The sequence below is a fragment of the Zalophus californianus genome, chromosome 3, assembly GCF_009762305.2.
Source record: "Zalophus californianus isolate mZalCal1 chromosome 3, mZalCal1.pri.v2, whole genome shotgun sequence".
NCBI lineage: Eukaryota > Metazoa > Chordata > Mammalia > Carnivora > Otariidae > Zalophus > Zalophus californianus.
In genome coordinates, this window is record NC_045597.1 from 191,638,875 (window position 1) to 191,651,765 (window position 12,891).

Genomic DNA, 12,891 nt, shown 5'->3' on the forward strand with positions numbered 1-12,891 from the left:
ACTTTTTATTTTAAAAGAAAACTTCAGTGTAAAATGTGGCTTTTACCTGAAACGTATGGAATCAAACTAGTTAGCTACCCTGGAGAGTTAACATACTGGAACCTTGGACACCTCTGGGCAACTATTCCAGCTGTAGAACTAAGCTGATCAGGAGAAACACAGGAAGTGACAACAGGAAACATATTCATACATAAATTCGTAAACTCTGGCCTGACCTGACAGAACACAGGGATGCTGCGGAAAGAGCTGCAAGGCCTCACCCCCAAAACTAGATTAACAAGTCTTGTCTTTTTGCTCAGGAAAAGCCAGCTAAGAAATAGAACATCCTTATGGTAAATATTGCTTCTCTAAGCCTCTGGTGTTGGCATTCACGTTCTGATAGTCAGTGCTACAAATTCCAAAGCAAACAGATATATCTGAAAATAGGCATCCCTGTTTATCTAATCACCTTAAATTTGGAAAATGTGTTCGTTATTTGTTTGTCTAATGAGCGTCTTTTTGCTTAAAATGGTGGTATTTTTGAGCTGTGATCAAAGTGTCATGTTCTTTTGCAAAAGCATCATGCTCTCTAGATGTTCTACCACCTGAATGAGTCTGAGAACCTGAGGGGCCTCTGTCAGGACTTGGTGATAAAGCCATCTGTGGTATGAGAGGAACCCTGACAGCCCCAGGCAGGTGACAGAGGGCCAGACTGTGGGGAGGAACCCCCGAGGGTTCCCCAGAGCACTCCTGGCTCTCACCCAGGCCAACTTCTCATGTTTAGAAAACCCACAACCCACCTTCTTGTCGGAGTTCCTCCGACGCCTTTTGTAAATCAGCCAGACTTCCATCCACTCCATCCGTAAAATGAATGACCACCTGAAAATAAAGGATCGGTCAAACCCCAGCCACAATTAGAAAGAAACATTACAGACTTCCAGAGAGGAGACTGGACTGTTCAAACCCTCCATCTAACAGTTGAGGACACTGGGGCCAACGCTGAGGAATGATCATCCCCCGGGGCATAGCTCCTTGATACTGTGCAATAAATGAGGGATAAAATAAATGAGTCTATTGTGGTGCTTGATTAACTAAAAAAATCACAATAAAAATAAAGACAGTTTATCTCATTTTCCTATTTATGTGATATAGTTTCTAGAAATTGTGTGTGTGTGTGTGTGTGTATGTTTGTTATGGGCTGAACTATGTCCCTCCAAATATCATATGATGATGCCTTAGCCTTCAGTACCTCAGAATATGACTGTATTTGGTGACAGGGCTTTTAAAGTGTCCTTAAATTTAGTGAGATCATTGGGGCGAGCTCTCATCCACTGTGACTCGTCTCCTTCTAACAAGAGGAGATTGGGACACAGACACACAGAGGAAAGACCGTATGGAGACCGAAGGAGAAGGTGGCCTTCTGGAGGCCAAGGACAGAGGCCTCCGAAGACCAACCCAGCAGACACTCTGATCTCAGACTTGCAGCGTCTCCTGGATTGTGAGAATAAATTTCTGTTGTTTCAACCATCCAGTCTGTGTAATCTGTTACGGCATCTGAGCAGACTAGTGGTGGGTGGGTGTGTGGGGGTGGGTGTGTGTGTGTGTGTGTTCACACTATATCTATGTATACATGTATGTATCTATACATCACACTGAGAGAAAGAGAGAGAAACAGAGCATGATGTCCTTAATGGATAGGACTACAATTAAACATGAATTAGTCATCACTTCAACTCAGTCAAGCTTAATTACTGATTTCCAGGAATTTTTTTTTAGAGTATTAGTAAAACTACTGAAATGAAGAAGATAATACATTTCAGACTATTATGATCAGTTGACGATAAAGCACTTTCATGTTCAGGCACTGCCAACCCCATCAAACATGAAGAGTATTTATAGATGAAGAACACTTTGGGGAAAGGGGCATCTGGACATAGAGGTGTTCCTCCTGACCAATAGAAGTCCAGAAACCGCACAGGAAGCTGAAAGAAGCGGGGGCCCATGCTCACCTTTACATTGTCTGGTGAGGACTGTCTGAACTTGTTCTGATAGACCTTCAGTGTGTCTGCAGTGAGGACATAGGGGTGCTGGCTACGCATGTTCCGGAACTTCTCAAACAGCTCCGGCTGGTACTCGGCAAAGTCAAAGGCCTCCACAGGACCTGAGGGCGTGTTGGCCACCACTGACACTCGCACGGTGGGCATCTGGCTGCCACTGCAGCTGATTCTTTGCATCTGGCTGATTCTATTCAAGACGGCGTCCACCTTGGACTCAAGGCCCTTTTGGGTCACAAATACATTCTGATCTCTTGATCCATCAAACCCCAGAATCACATCCAGGTTACAGGCTGCAAAAGCAACGTAGGCAATGAGCTCTAAGTCAAGGTGGCCGAAATGAGTCCAATACACAGGCACAGCCCCAGGATAGGGACCGGGCCTCAAGCTCAAGGGCAAAATGAGATCCTCTATGTATGAGCTTTGAAAGCAATCCGTCTGCCTCTCAGGGAACACCAGTGCTGACTCTTAGGAACTGAGAGTGTAGGGCATTTTAATGGGTTTGCTTTTCTGGGGTGTTAGTCAATTTTGGCCTGCTATCCAGTCGGTGTTCACATACATCCCCAGATTGTGCTTTAAATTAAATGCATTTGAGAACTCAGATACTCTGATCTCAAATAGTTGATCTAATAAAACCTATAAACACAAACAGGTATCAATAAGTCTGAATTATTTGGGAGATCCAGGAATAGAGGGAAAAAGTAAATCTTAGAAGAACAACAAAATACAGACTTCCACCCTTACCCTGAAAGATAACGTATCTTTGTTGATAACAGGGGCCAGGTGGTTGCCAGGACCCAACCCACCTGGATATAAGGAAAATGCCTAAAGAAGCCAAAGGTTCAAGGAAGCCATGGGCCAGCACCAGGCACCTAAATAACTCAACAAGTCCTAAACATCGGCATGACAGGATGAAAATGTACACATAAAGGGGATCGGTTACCTTTGGAAATATCAGTCACACCCGGACATAAGGTCTCATGCATTGCATCATGCAGAGTTTCCAGAACTTGCTCGCTCAATTCAGACAGCTCCTGGACATTCCCCACTCGGAATGCTGTAGCACTGTTGGATGCTATTTTCCCAACCTCCTCTGAGTCGATGTTCTTCACGCCGACGGCAAACACTTTGACACCTTTCTGGGTGAGTGCCAGGCTGGCCTCCTGGGCATCCTCCACTGATTTTCCACCCGTGATCACAAATGCTATCTGAGGGACCCTCTGATCCAGGCGGCTGCCCGCCTCCGGCACGAAGTGATTCTGCCGCAGGTGCTCGATGCCCACCTTGGTGTTTGCATGTCTCCCCCCTTTGTAGACCACTTTGTTGATGGCGTCAATAATCTGCTGCTTGGTGGAAAAGTCCTTCAGGAAGAACTCATCAGTGGGGTCAGAGTTGTACTGGACCAGCCCCACTTGGATGGAGTCACCCCCCTCATACAGCGTGTCCACAATTTCAGACACGAAACGGAGCACTTCCTGGAAACTGTCCCTCCTGAAATTGATGGAGCCATCCAACAGGAACACAATATCTGCTTTCTTTTTCTCTAAAAATGATTAAAATGGAAATGAGGAGAACTTTTGTTTCCATATCCATACCAAATATACAAAGTGTAAAGTAAATGGAATAAGACATTCCTGGAACTTATTCACAGCGAACACCTTTGCTTTATTCCATGCCTCTATAGTTCCCAAATTCATAGCCACCATTATGCTAAAAACAAGAAGATAAATAAGTCATCTGAATAAAAGGATAGGAGGCAGAAGGACTCAGGGAAACTGAGAACTGAGTCTGATTATCCCATGCAAAATGGTATCCTGTCACAGATTCCACAGTCTATAGACTCAGATGTTTTAGGAAATGCCACTAACCACTTTCCTTCTGGCCAAAAATAAACAATGATGCCTGACAGGAGTCGAGGGAGATGTACTAGAGGCAGATCAAAAAAGGGCTGGAAGAAACCGATTGGAAAATGGGAAGCAGACCCCATAACACCTGTGGAGGCTTGCCTGCCAACATGCTAAGAGCTTCAGGGAAGCCTGCCAAAAATCAATGGCATTTGGGGGTAATTTCCTAATTATAATCAAGCCATCAAGACTGGAATAAAAGAGGGGTATCAATTAGCCAACCTCAAAGATTCTGTACTATTCTTAGAGCCAATGAATCTATGGCTAACCCTCAATACACCTTCATAGAACATTTCAATGGGTCTCTGACTAGCCTCAGAGAAGCCTCATGGAAGAATCATTGGCCACGTTTTCTGGGATATGTTTCCTTCTGTTTCAACTGAATCATTTTTCCAGTATTTGGTTTCTACTTTTATGTGCAGCAACAACTCTAACAGATGAAAATTATTAAAATAAATGCTAATTATATTTTTCAAGTAAAAGATAATTGATGACACGCTCTGTAGTTACAGGTCCTATGGGTCGTACCTGGCCGTGAGGGAGAAGGTGTGTCCACTGCTGGAGGTGCAGGTGTGACCCCAGAGGGTCCAAAGGCATGCATGACCCTGTCTTCTATGCTGGGGAGCTCTCTGAACTCTCGCACCGTGAAGATCAGCCTGGGGTCGTTGGTGATGGTCTGTAGCTCTGTTCTGTCTATATTTCGGTCTCCCACTCCTAAACTCACAATCCCTGAGGAGCTAATCACCTGCGAAAACCTGGAAATATCATCCTGGGATTTTCCACCCAGAAAGAGAACCAGGTGTTGGGGCACCCCGTCTTCTATCCGGCTCCCAGCAGACTTGACAAAGAAGTTTCTTGCCACAAATTCCAGAGCTTTGCCAGTGTTCAGTGGGGACCCCCCTCTGAACCTCAGGCGACGTAAGGCATCGAGCACAGCAGCCTGGGATTTATGGGTCTTCAGGAAGAATTCTGGGAAGACCTCATTGCTGAACTGTACAACCCCAATCCTCACTTTATTGGGGCCAATGTTGAGTCTGCGAACGATCTTGATAACAAAGTCCCGAATATGTGCAACGTCATCAGGCTTGATGCTGTCAGAGGTATCAATTAGGAAGACAATGTCTGCAGCATCGCTCTCAATAGCTGTAGATAGAAAGAAAAGAAAAGGAAAACTCAGTACATGACTGGTCGTTTATCTGGTTTTGTTTCTGCTTTAGTTTCTGAACTCTGCCTTATATTGCACCACAATACTAATTAACATTAAAATTATAAGCTGATGTACATGTGTTTATCTCTTGAGCTTTTTAAAATTAATCTCTAAAAATTGAGCCTTTTTCACCGAAACAATTTCTGCTTTTTGAATTATTGAAAGTTCTCCAAAACTTTCTCTAAGTTTACTCTATTTTAATTTTGGCTTTGCGGTCTGGGTTACAACTAGTTTTAAAAAATGTAAACAGCATTTAGGAACTGGATTATCAGAATCTACAGACTCACAAGCTGTTACTACCTGAAGGGATCAAGATCACCCGGAACAACATCTTTGGTATACAAGAAGAGAGAGACAAATGAGGTCAAATGTCCTCTCTGTTTGAGGCCACCACTTAGGCAGTGATGGGTGAAGAATGCCAACTCTCTCCCAGTGTGCCACAATAGGTCCCCAGGTGTTTGACTCATGGGATTTCCTCCTGCCACATACCCCTAGGATTTATACAATTTTTTTTTTGTTTTCATTGTTCTTTTCCCTATTTTCTTTATATAAATCCATTTTTAAATACAAAGTTAATCAAAAAGTCCTGGGAAAGATGAACCATATTTTCCTTTTAGTTCGAATTCTAGGTCCTTCTTGGATGCCATTTTATTGAGCTACTCATACATTGCCACTCAACAAATTCAGCCTCTTTTGCCTCATAAATCAGTAGGCTACTTATAATGGAAACACAGCACAGCAAAAGCTGAGCAAGTCATGGAATTGAGCCATTAATATTGAGAAACAGAAAAGCTGGCCCAGTACACACAGCCAGGCTCTGGGTTCTCCTGTAGAACACAAAGATTTCACAGAACACAAACATCAGAATCCTACGTACACAGTGACAAAAAGAAGACAAAAATAACCAAACACCTGCCATCCTGGTTAATAGGAATGCCTGCTGCTTCTTTGCCAATTACAGCTTTAGCCCTAAGACATAGAAAGATACCTAATCACAGAATTACTTTCATTTCTTGACAATACCCAATCCAGGCCAAACTGCCATTTGGCAGCCTTCCACAAAGTTGCTTACCATGAGCTCAAATCCTATCCTGAGTCCTTTCTAACGCCCCTCTTACTGAGATGCTCCATGGTTCCCCAACATGTGTATCCTCCCTCCTTGCAATGAGCAACAGACATAACTAGTTCAATATCAGGTGTCCTTTTATTTTATTTTAACTTATCACGAATACCATGGATCTATGAACTTTTTATTTTTTTATATTAAAAAAAATACTCAGAGAACAACAACAAATACCCCATCTTACCGGGAGAAGGATAGCGAGTGCTGGCCAGGATCTTCTGTATCTGCTCTGAAGTTAGGGTTGTGATGGGGGTCAGCAGTTTCTGCTCCAGGCTGGGCAGCTCCCGGAATGTGCTCACTGAGAACACATATTCAGGGCTCAGAGAGATCTTAACCAACTCTTCCCGGTCCGCATTCCTTGCGATGGTAAATGGTGCCACGCCAGACTGCTTGAGCTCGGCTGCAGAATCATCTACCTCATCATCAGACTTCCCAGATGAAACGAGGACCAGGAACTGAGGGACCCCCTCTTCAATCCGGCTCCCCAGTGGCCTCTTGAAGATATTCCTTGACACATACTCCAGGGCACCACCAATGTTGATCTGCCTACCACCTTTGGGCCTCAGCCGCCTCACTGCATTCTGCACTTCATCCTTACTAGAATGGGCATTCAGCAGGAATTCCACCCTGGGGTCATCGCTGAACTGGATGACTGCCACCCGAGTCGTGTCGAAGCCCACGTCCAGGTAGTCAACCAGCCTCTCAATGAGGGTGCGGATGTACTGAAATTCAGGACCAGCAGTTTGGGACCCATCAATGAGAAAGACCACATCCTTCTTGCTTCCAACACCTGCGAATCACATGTTATCAGGGGCTTCACCTTTGCTGGCACCAATTTCTTAGTGTTAATGAACCACCTCCCGGTTTGTCTTGGAATCACCACCTGACAGGCAAAATATCCTCATTCTGACTCTTCTAGTTAAAATACCAGTCCCAGGAGTGAATTCTGGCATTACAGTGATTACAAGTCAGGGGGAAGAGAAGGAACCAGCAAAAGACAAAGAAGAGTAACTCTGAGGGAGGCAGAGAGTAGACACACAAGAGCCATGTCTAGACCACATAGGGATGGTGTTTCAGGAAGGAAATGATCTCAACTGTGACATGCATCAGCTTCTTATGGACCAAGCAAGATGGCATCTGAGAATTGTTCATGGAGGGACCTTGACAAGAGCTATTTCTGTGGAGTGGTGAGAGTGAAAGACAGATTAGGGTGGATTCAGAAGGGAATTGTAAAGATTTAGAGAACTCTTTAAAAGGGAGACAGAAGCACGACTGGAGGGGGAAGCAGGCATCGAGAGTCTTTAAGAAAGAAGAAAAAGTGATGTGTTTGTATTGTGAAGGGAATCATCCTTCTTTTCCTTGGTGGAGAAGCAAGGAAAGAGAGAGAGAGAATGGTGAATGGCACCCTTGCATAGGGTGAGAGGGGCAGGTGCCCAGGAGGCAGAGACAGCTCACCTGGGAACAGGTGGGGGATGAGATATGGACAGCGGTGCTGGGAAGAAGGAGGGTGTAAAAGAAACAAAATAGGAAGAAGGCAAAGGTAGAAAATAGTTATTTTGAAGAGTGAGACAGCAAATATGTTGTAGAAACATATGCTTGTATTTAAAGTAAAGAAGTTGCATGTGCACTATGACAAGATTTCCAAAGTGTATTCTTGAGAACCCTGGTACCTCAGGATGCACCATATAAAAGGACCCTGCAAGTCAAATAAATTTTGGAAATGTGGCTTTCTCTTATTGAATTGGAGATGTGCAATACACATCAATTGGGGTGGGGGACTTCTTTTGCTTTGTTTATCCCACTGTTTCCCAGATTTATTTGATCACAAACCCTTTAGAACATTCCGTAGAAGTCTGTGGGGCATGCCATACTCTGTCTTGGACACCAGCAAGGAAAAGCCAGTCCTTCTCAACTGTACCATGTCAGTCACCCTCACCTCCTTCATTCACCCAAAGGGTACCATATCCAGCATCTGACTTTTTCTCATTTGTTTCTACTTTTCCCTTCCTTTTGTTCCCCTCTGCATTTCCTTTTTTTCCCCTCTCCACCCCGTGAGGCTTCAGAGGGCAATCTGTAGAGTGTAAGCCACAAGGGAGCAAGGATGCTGCTGCCTCCTCACTACTGTGACCCTCCCCACCGGAGTGCCCAGGGCAGGCAGGCCCTCGTGGTACTGTGAAGGGATGGATAAATCTCAGCCCCCTTCATTCTCAGCAGCCAGGCTCCCACTGTTTCTAGCTTATCGTAACCAGGCCCACAAAAGGGAAACAGGAAAGATGAACTAGAATGAACTACAGTTATAAGAGCAAGGTGGACTCCTGCCAATTAAGACATTTACTTCTCAGCACCAGCCACATTCAAAAACAATCATCACACTTTAGCTCTGGGAATACCAATATTTCAGAAACTGTGCCCCAGCTTGGGGGACCCTGTGATCATTTTCCCTCCCTGATCACAGAAGGCCGCCAGCTGGACCTGCCAGGGGCAGCTTAGAATTGATATTGAGCTGGTGCCACCAATGAGATGGCCCCAGCCCTTCCAATATTATGCAGAAGCCTCTACACACTCAGGGGATCGGCATTAAAGCCGATAAAGCACATGCACCTCTTTGAAAATTTAATTTGGCCCAAAACATGAATCATAGCATGTTCCCAGGGTTCCGCCACTGCTGGCCACTGAGACCAAAGGCACATGGCCCCTAATTCTTCATGAAAGGCCAGTTTTTACCCCATATGGTGGAGAAAACCAACAGAGAACACTTCTGAGCCCACAGTCCAAACAAGTAGCCCCTTTTGGAAACAATGACCCAAGGACTCCCTTCCTTACCTGGGCTCGTTGGGGGGAGCAAAACTGGCTGCAACCTGCTTAGCTCTTCCCGGCTGAGCTGGATGACTCTGTCGGAGATCACCTGCTGGACAGTCCCCAGCTGCCGGAAAGTGGGAATGGCCACGGCAAAGTCGGGGATGAAGGAGATGGTCTGCATCTCCGTGATGTCAGCATTCCCGATGCCGATGCCAATGGGCACTGCCCCTCCCCTCTTCAGGACCACTGAGGGGCCTCTCACGTCATCCCCAGACCTGTCCGCCGTCAGGACGATCAGGAGCTGGGGGACACCTTCTGTTATCCTGCTTCCGGCCGAGCTGATCAGAATATTCCTCAGGACAAAGTCCAGGGCAGCCCCAGTATTGGGGGTTGGCCCTCCCAGTAGGGTCAGCCTGCGTACAGCATTGACCACACTCTGCTGGTCCATGTAGGAATTCAGGTAGAACTCGGGTCTGGTCCGGTCGCTGTACTGCACCACGGCCACGCGAACCCGGTCCGGGCCCACATCCAGGCTCTCCACCACTCTCTGGACAAATTCTTTCAACAGAAGGAAGCCACTCCTGACGCCCTCAGAGCCATCAATCAGAAACACCACATCTTTTTCACCTGAAACTGGGAGGGAGACAGCCTCAATGACACACGTGACCCAAAGGGACCATCTGCTATGGGTCGAGGTTGGGCGGAATAGTGGCCCCACACAGGTATCCAATTCGGAATCCCCAGAACTTGTGGAGGGGACTTTGCAGGTACAACTACATGAAGTGTTTGGGGGATGAGGAAATTATCCTGGATTATCCAGGTAGGCCCAGTATAATCAATCATTTGTCCTTTTAAGAGGGAGATAAAACAATGAGAGTCCAAGGAAGAGCTCTAAGGGAGGAGGCAGAGGCCAGAGGAGAAGATGCTCTGTTGCTGCTTTGCAGATGCAGGAAGGGGCCCCAAGCCAAGGAGTGCAGGCCGCACAAGGCAAGGGAATGCATAACCCACAAGAACCTCCAAAAGGAATGCAATCTGGTTGATACCTTGCTTTCAGCCCAGTGAAACTGGTTTGGGATTGCTGACCTCTAAAACTGGAATCCATTTTGTTTTAAGCCACTAAATTTATGGCAATTTGTTACAGAAATCGAAAATGAATGCAGCAATATAAATGATAGACAGATAGACCTTTATTTTAGAACTTCTCAATGCTTGAGGAGCATTGTCAACTTTCAGAGGTGTACTCAGGAAACAGTGTTGGGTGGAGGAGAGACAGGATGGCAGAACCTGCGTAACCATCAGCCCGTTACATAGATGGGAGCTTTCAAATGATTTGTTGCAAGTCACAGTGGATCAACAGGGGAAAACGGAGACCAGATGTCAGGGTTACAATCCAAAACCGACAGTGTACGGCTGAAGAGTCAATGCAGAAGTTCTAAATTCTCAGTTTTTAATCAAAAGGGTTATACTTGAAATTAATTACTCTTTTAACTGCATTTTTACCAACAAATGGAAAGCGGTTAAACGCAAAGTCATGGTAATAAAGATCAGCAGTTGGAAATTCCAACTTTTATGGAATGGTGGGAATGCACCCGCCTCTCGTCACGCCTTCTGTTCGTGATGAATGAATTGTGGATGAATTACAGCAGAGTGAGACCCACTTAAAGTAAGACATTAGAGGACAATGAAGCTAAAGACTGTTTTAGCTATAATGTACCCATGGTGTGTGGCTTTTATTAAGGCATATAGTAAAAATAGGGTTTTTGAAAGGATTTTTAACTATTGATGTGTCTAAATCTTTATCATCTAATTATGAAATATCTATCTAATTATGAAACATTCTAATGTCACCCTGATTCTCCTGATTTGCCCTGAGAGCAGTTGGACAATTAAAGTGGGAAAATAAAGAGCCAGCAGCCCTACCTTACTCATGCATTGCAGAACTGGGCTGCAGAAGCAACCAGAATCTCTATGCCATACCTGGTGTCGGTGCCCCATTTTGCACTGATTTTAAGAGATTGACGATCTGTGGCTGAAGTTCTCCAATCTTGGGAAGTGACTCGGTGGCCAGGATGAAGACGGGGGATGGCACCATCAGCTCCAACTCAGCAGGATCTGCGTTCTTGGCCTGCAATATGAAAGTCACCACCCCGCTCTGTTTCAGGTTGAGTGCAGGTGTGTCCAAACGATCCGATGACCTTCCTGCAACCAGCAGCACCAGGAACTGAAGCACTCCATCCTCGATCCGGCTTCCAGCAGACTTCACAAAAATGTACCTCTGTGCATAGTCCAGGGCATAGCCCAGATTGAGGGCTTTGCCGGTCTTTATCTTCATTCTCTTCACAAGACTCAAGATTTCGGGCTTATTCTGGTGCTCATCAAAACGGGACTCCACCCTGACATCATCGCTGTACTGAGCCACTGCAATCCGGGTCCCCTCCGGTTTCACATCAAGCTCGTCGATAACCTTGTAGAGAAAGTCGCGGACGGCAGAGAACTGGCCCACGAGATTGGCTGAGCCATCAAAGAGGAATAGAATATCTCGCTTGCTTTCTACAACAAAAGTAGGTTGGGACACAGTGAGGGAGGAGAACGTAATAGGCACCGAGGTGACTTCAGCCCAGCACCACTAGCATTTGGTAATGGGAGGTCACATAATTTGCCTGATGATCACTGTACCAGCAAGGAAGGAGAAAACCCACTGTCAAAATTTGAAGCACCAGCTGTCATTAAAATGTCCCATTTCAAAGCAGTGCATATTTGCAAAGGACTAGATAGAACTGGATGGGTCTACCCAATCTAAGCATCATGCTTCTTCAACAAAGCAAGACAGTGGAAGCCCGAGAGGGTCCTATCCTTGCATCAGGAGGTAATCACCCTAGGAGAACAGTGTTTTCCAATTGTTATAAGTTAAACTATTTAAAATGTGGTCCTTACAGTCCTTTTGCTTAAGAATTGACCCATCTCTAGCAACAAAGGCTGACATGGGTTAACCACCCAAGGATAAATGAGTTGACACCTATCTGCTCTAACTGGATTATCTTCTCCTAACTCTGAGGTTATGGGCTAGGACCCCAAAGAGGGCCCATCATTACTCTGTGGGTCATTCTGTCTATCAGTGCATCCCAGCCTGCTGTACTTAGCCAACAGAAAACCGGGAGGACAGCCCACAGGGGGCTCTGAAATGTCACGTGAGCATTATTTTCAGCTCAAAGAGTTCTTAGAGGCATTTTGATTAGGTTTCAGTTGTCTCAGTCTCGCTCCCCATCGGTGTGATGTCAGCAAGCTGGCAGATCCAATGCATCCGAATCTCACCACCGTACTAATTTGCAGTGATAGCAATAGTCCAAGCTTCCTTTGGAAATCATTTTGTCATCACATAAAGATGCAGCCCTTGTTGGATTTATTAAAAAATAATAATTTTGGGGGCGCCTGGGTGGCTCAGTCAGTTGGGCATCTGCCTTCAGCTCAGGTCATGATCCCAGGGTCCTGGAATGGAGCCCCACATCCAGCTCCCTGCTCAGCGGGAGGCCTGCTTCTCCCTCCCCCACTCCCCCTGCTTGTGTTCCCTCTCTCGCTGTGTCTCTGTCAAATAAATAAATCTTAAAAAAAATAATAATTTTCTACCTTCAGCGGATTTTGAACATAAAAAAAGATCATATAAATAAAATAATTTCCATCTGTAAATGACCCCGATGCATTCTCCTGTATGAAAGGGACTCAATCCCTCTTGCTCTCACCTCCATTCTGGATCTGTGCTCCAGAACCTTCACAGGCACTGGGGCAAAAAAGAGGGGGGTTGGGGATAAGATGGGAGGAACAGAAGCT

The 12,891-nt window shown here is 45.6% G+C and overlaps 1 protein-coding gene across 12 annotated transcripts in view; it reads right to left on the reverse strand.

Moving 5' to 3' along the window:
* COL6A3 (collagen type VI alpha 3 chain) overlaps window positions 1-12,891 on the reverse strand; it is an 80,162-nt gene that overhangs the window by 38,833 nt on the left and 28,438 nt on the right. For all 12 annotated transcript variants that reach the window (XM_027588094.2, XM_027588099.2, XM_027588098.2 and 9 more), the window contains 7 exons: window positions 11,044-11,616; window positions 9,091-9,699; window positions 6,452-7,057; window positions 4,466-5,080; window positions 2,977-3,576; window positions 1,989-2,326; window positions 780-858 (listed from right to left, as the gene is read on the reverse strand). In XM_027588094.2, coding sequence (XP_027443895.2) covers window positions 780-858; window positions 1,989-2,326; window positions 2,977-3,576; window positions 4,466-5,080; window positions 6,452-7,057; window positions 9,091-9,699; window positions 11,044-11,616 — 3,420 coding nt within the window. The remainder of the gene's footprint in view (window positions 1-779; window positions 859-1,988; window positions 2,327-2,976; window positions 3,577-4,465; window positions 5,081-6,451; window positions 7,058-9,090; window positions 9,700-11,043; window positions 11,617-12,891) is intronic.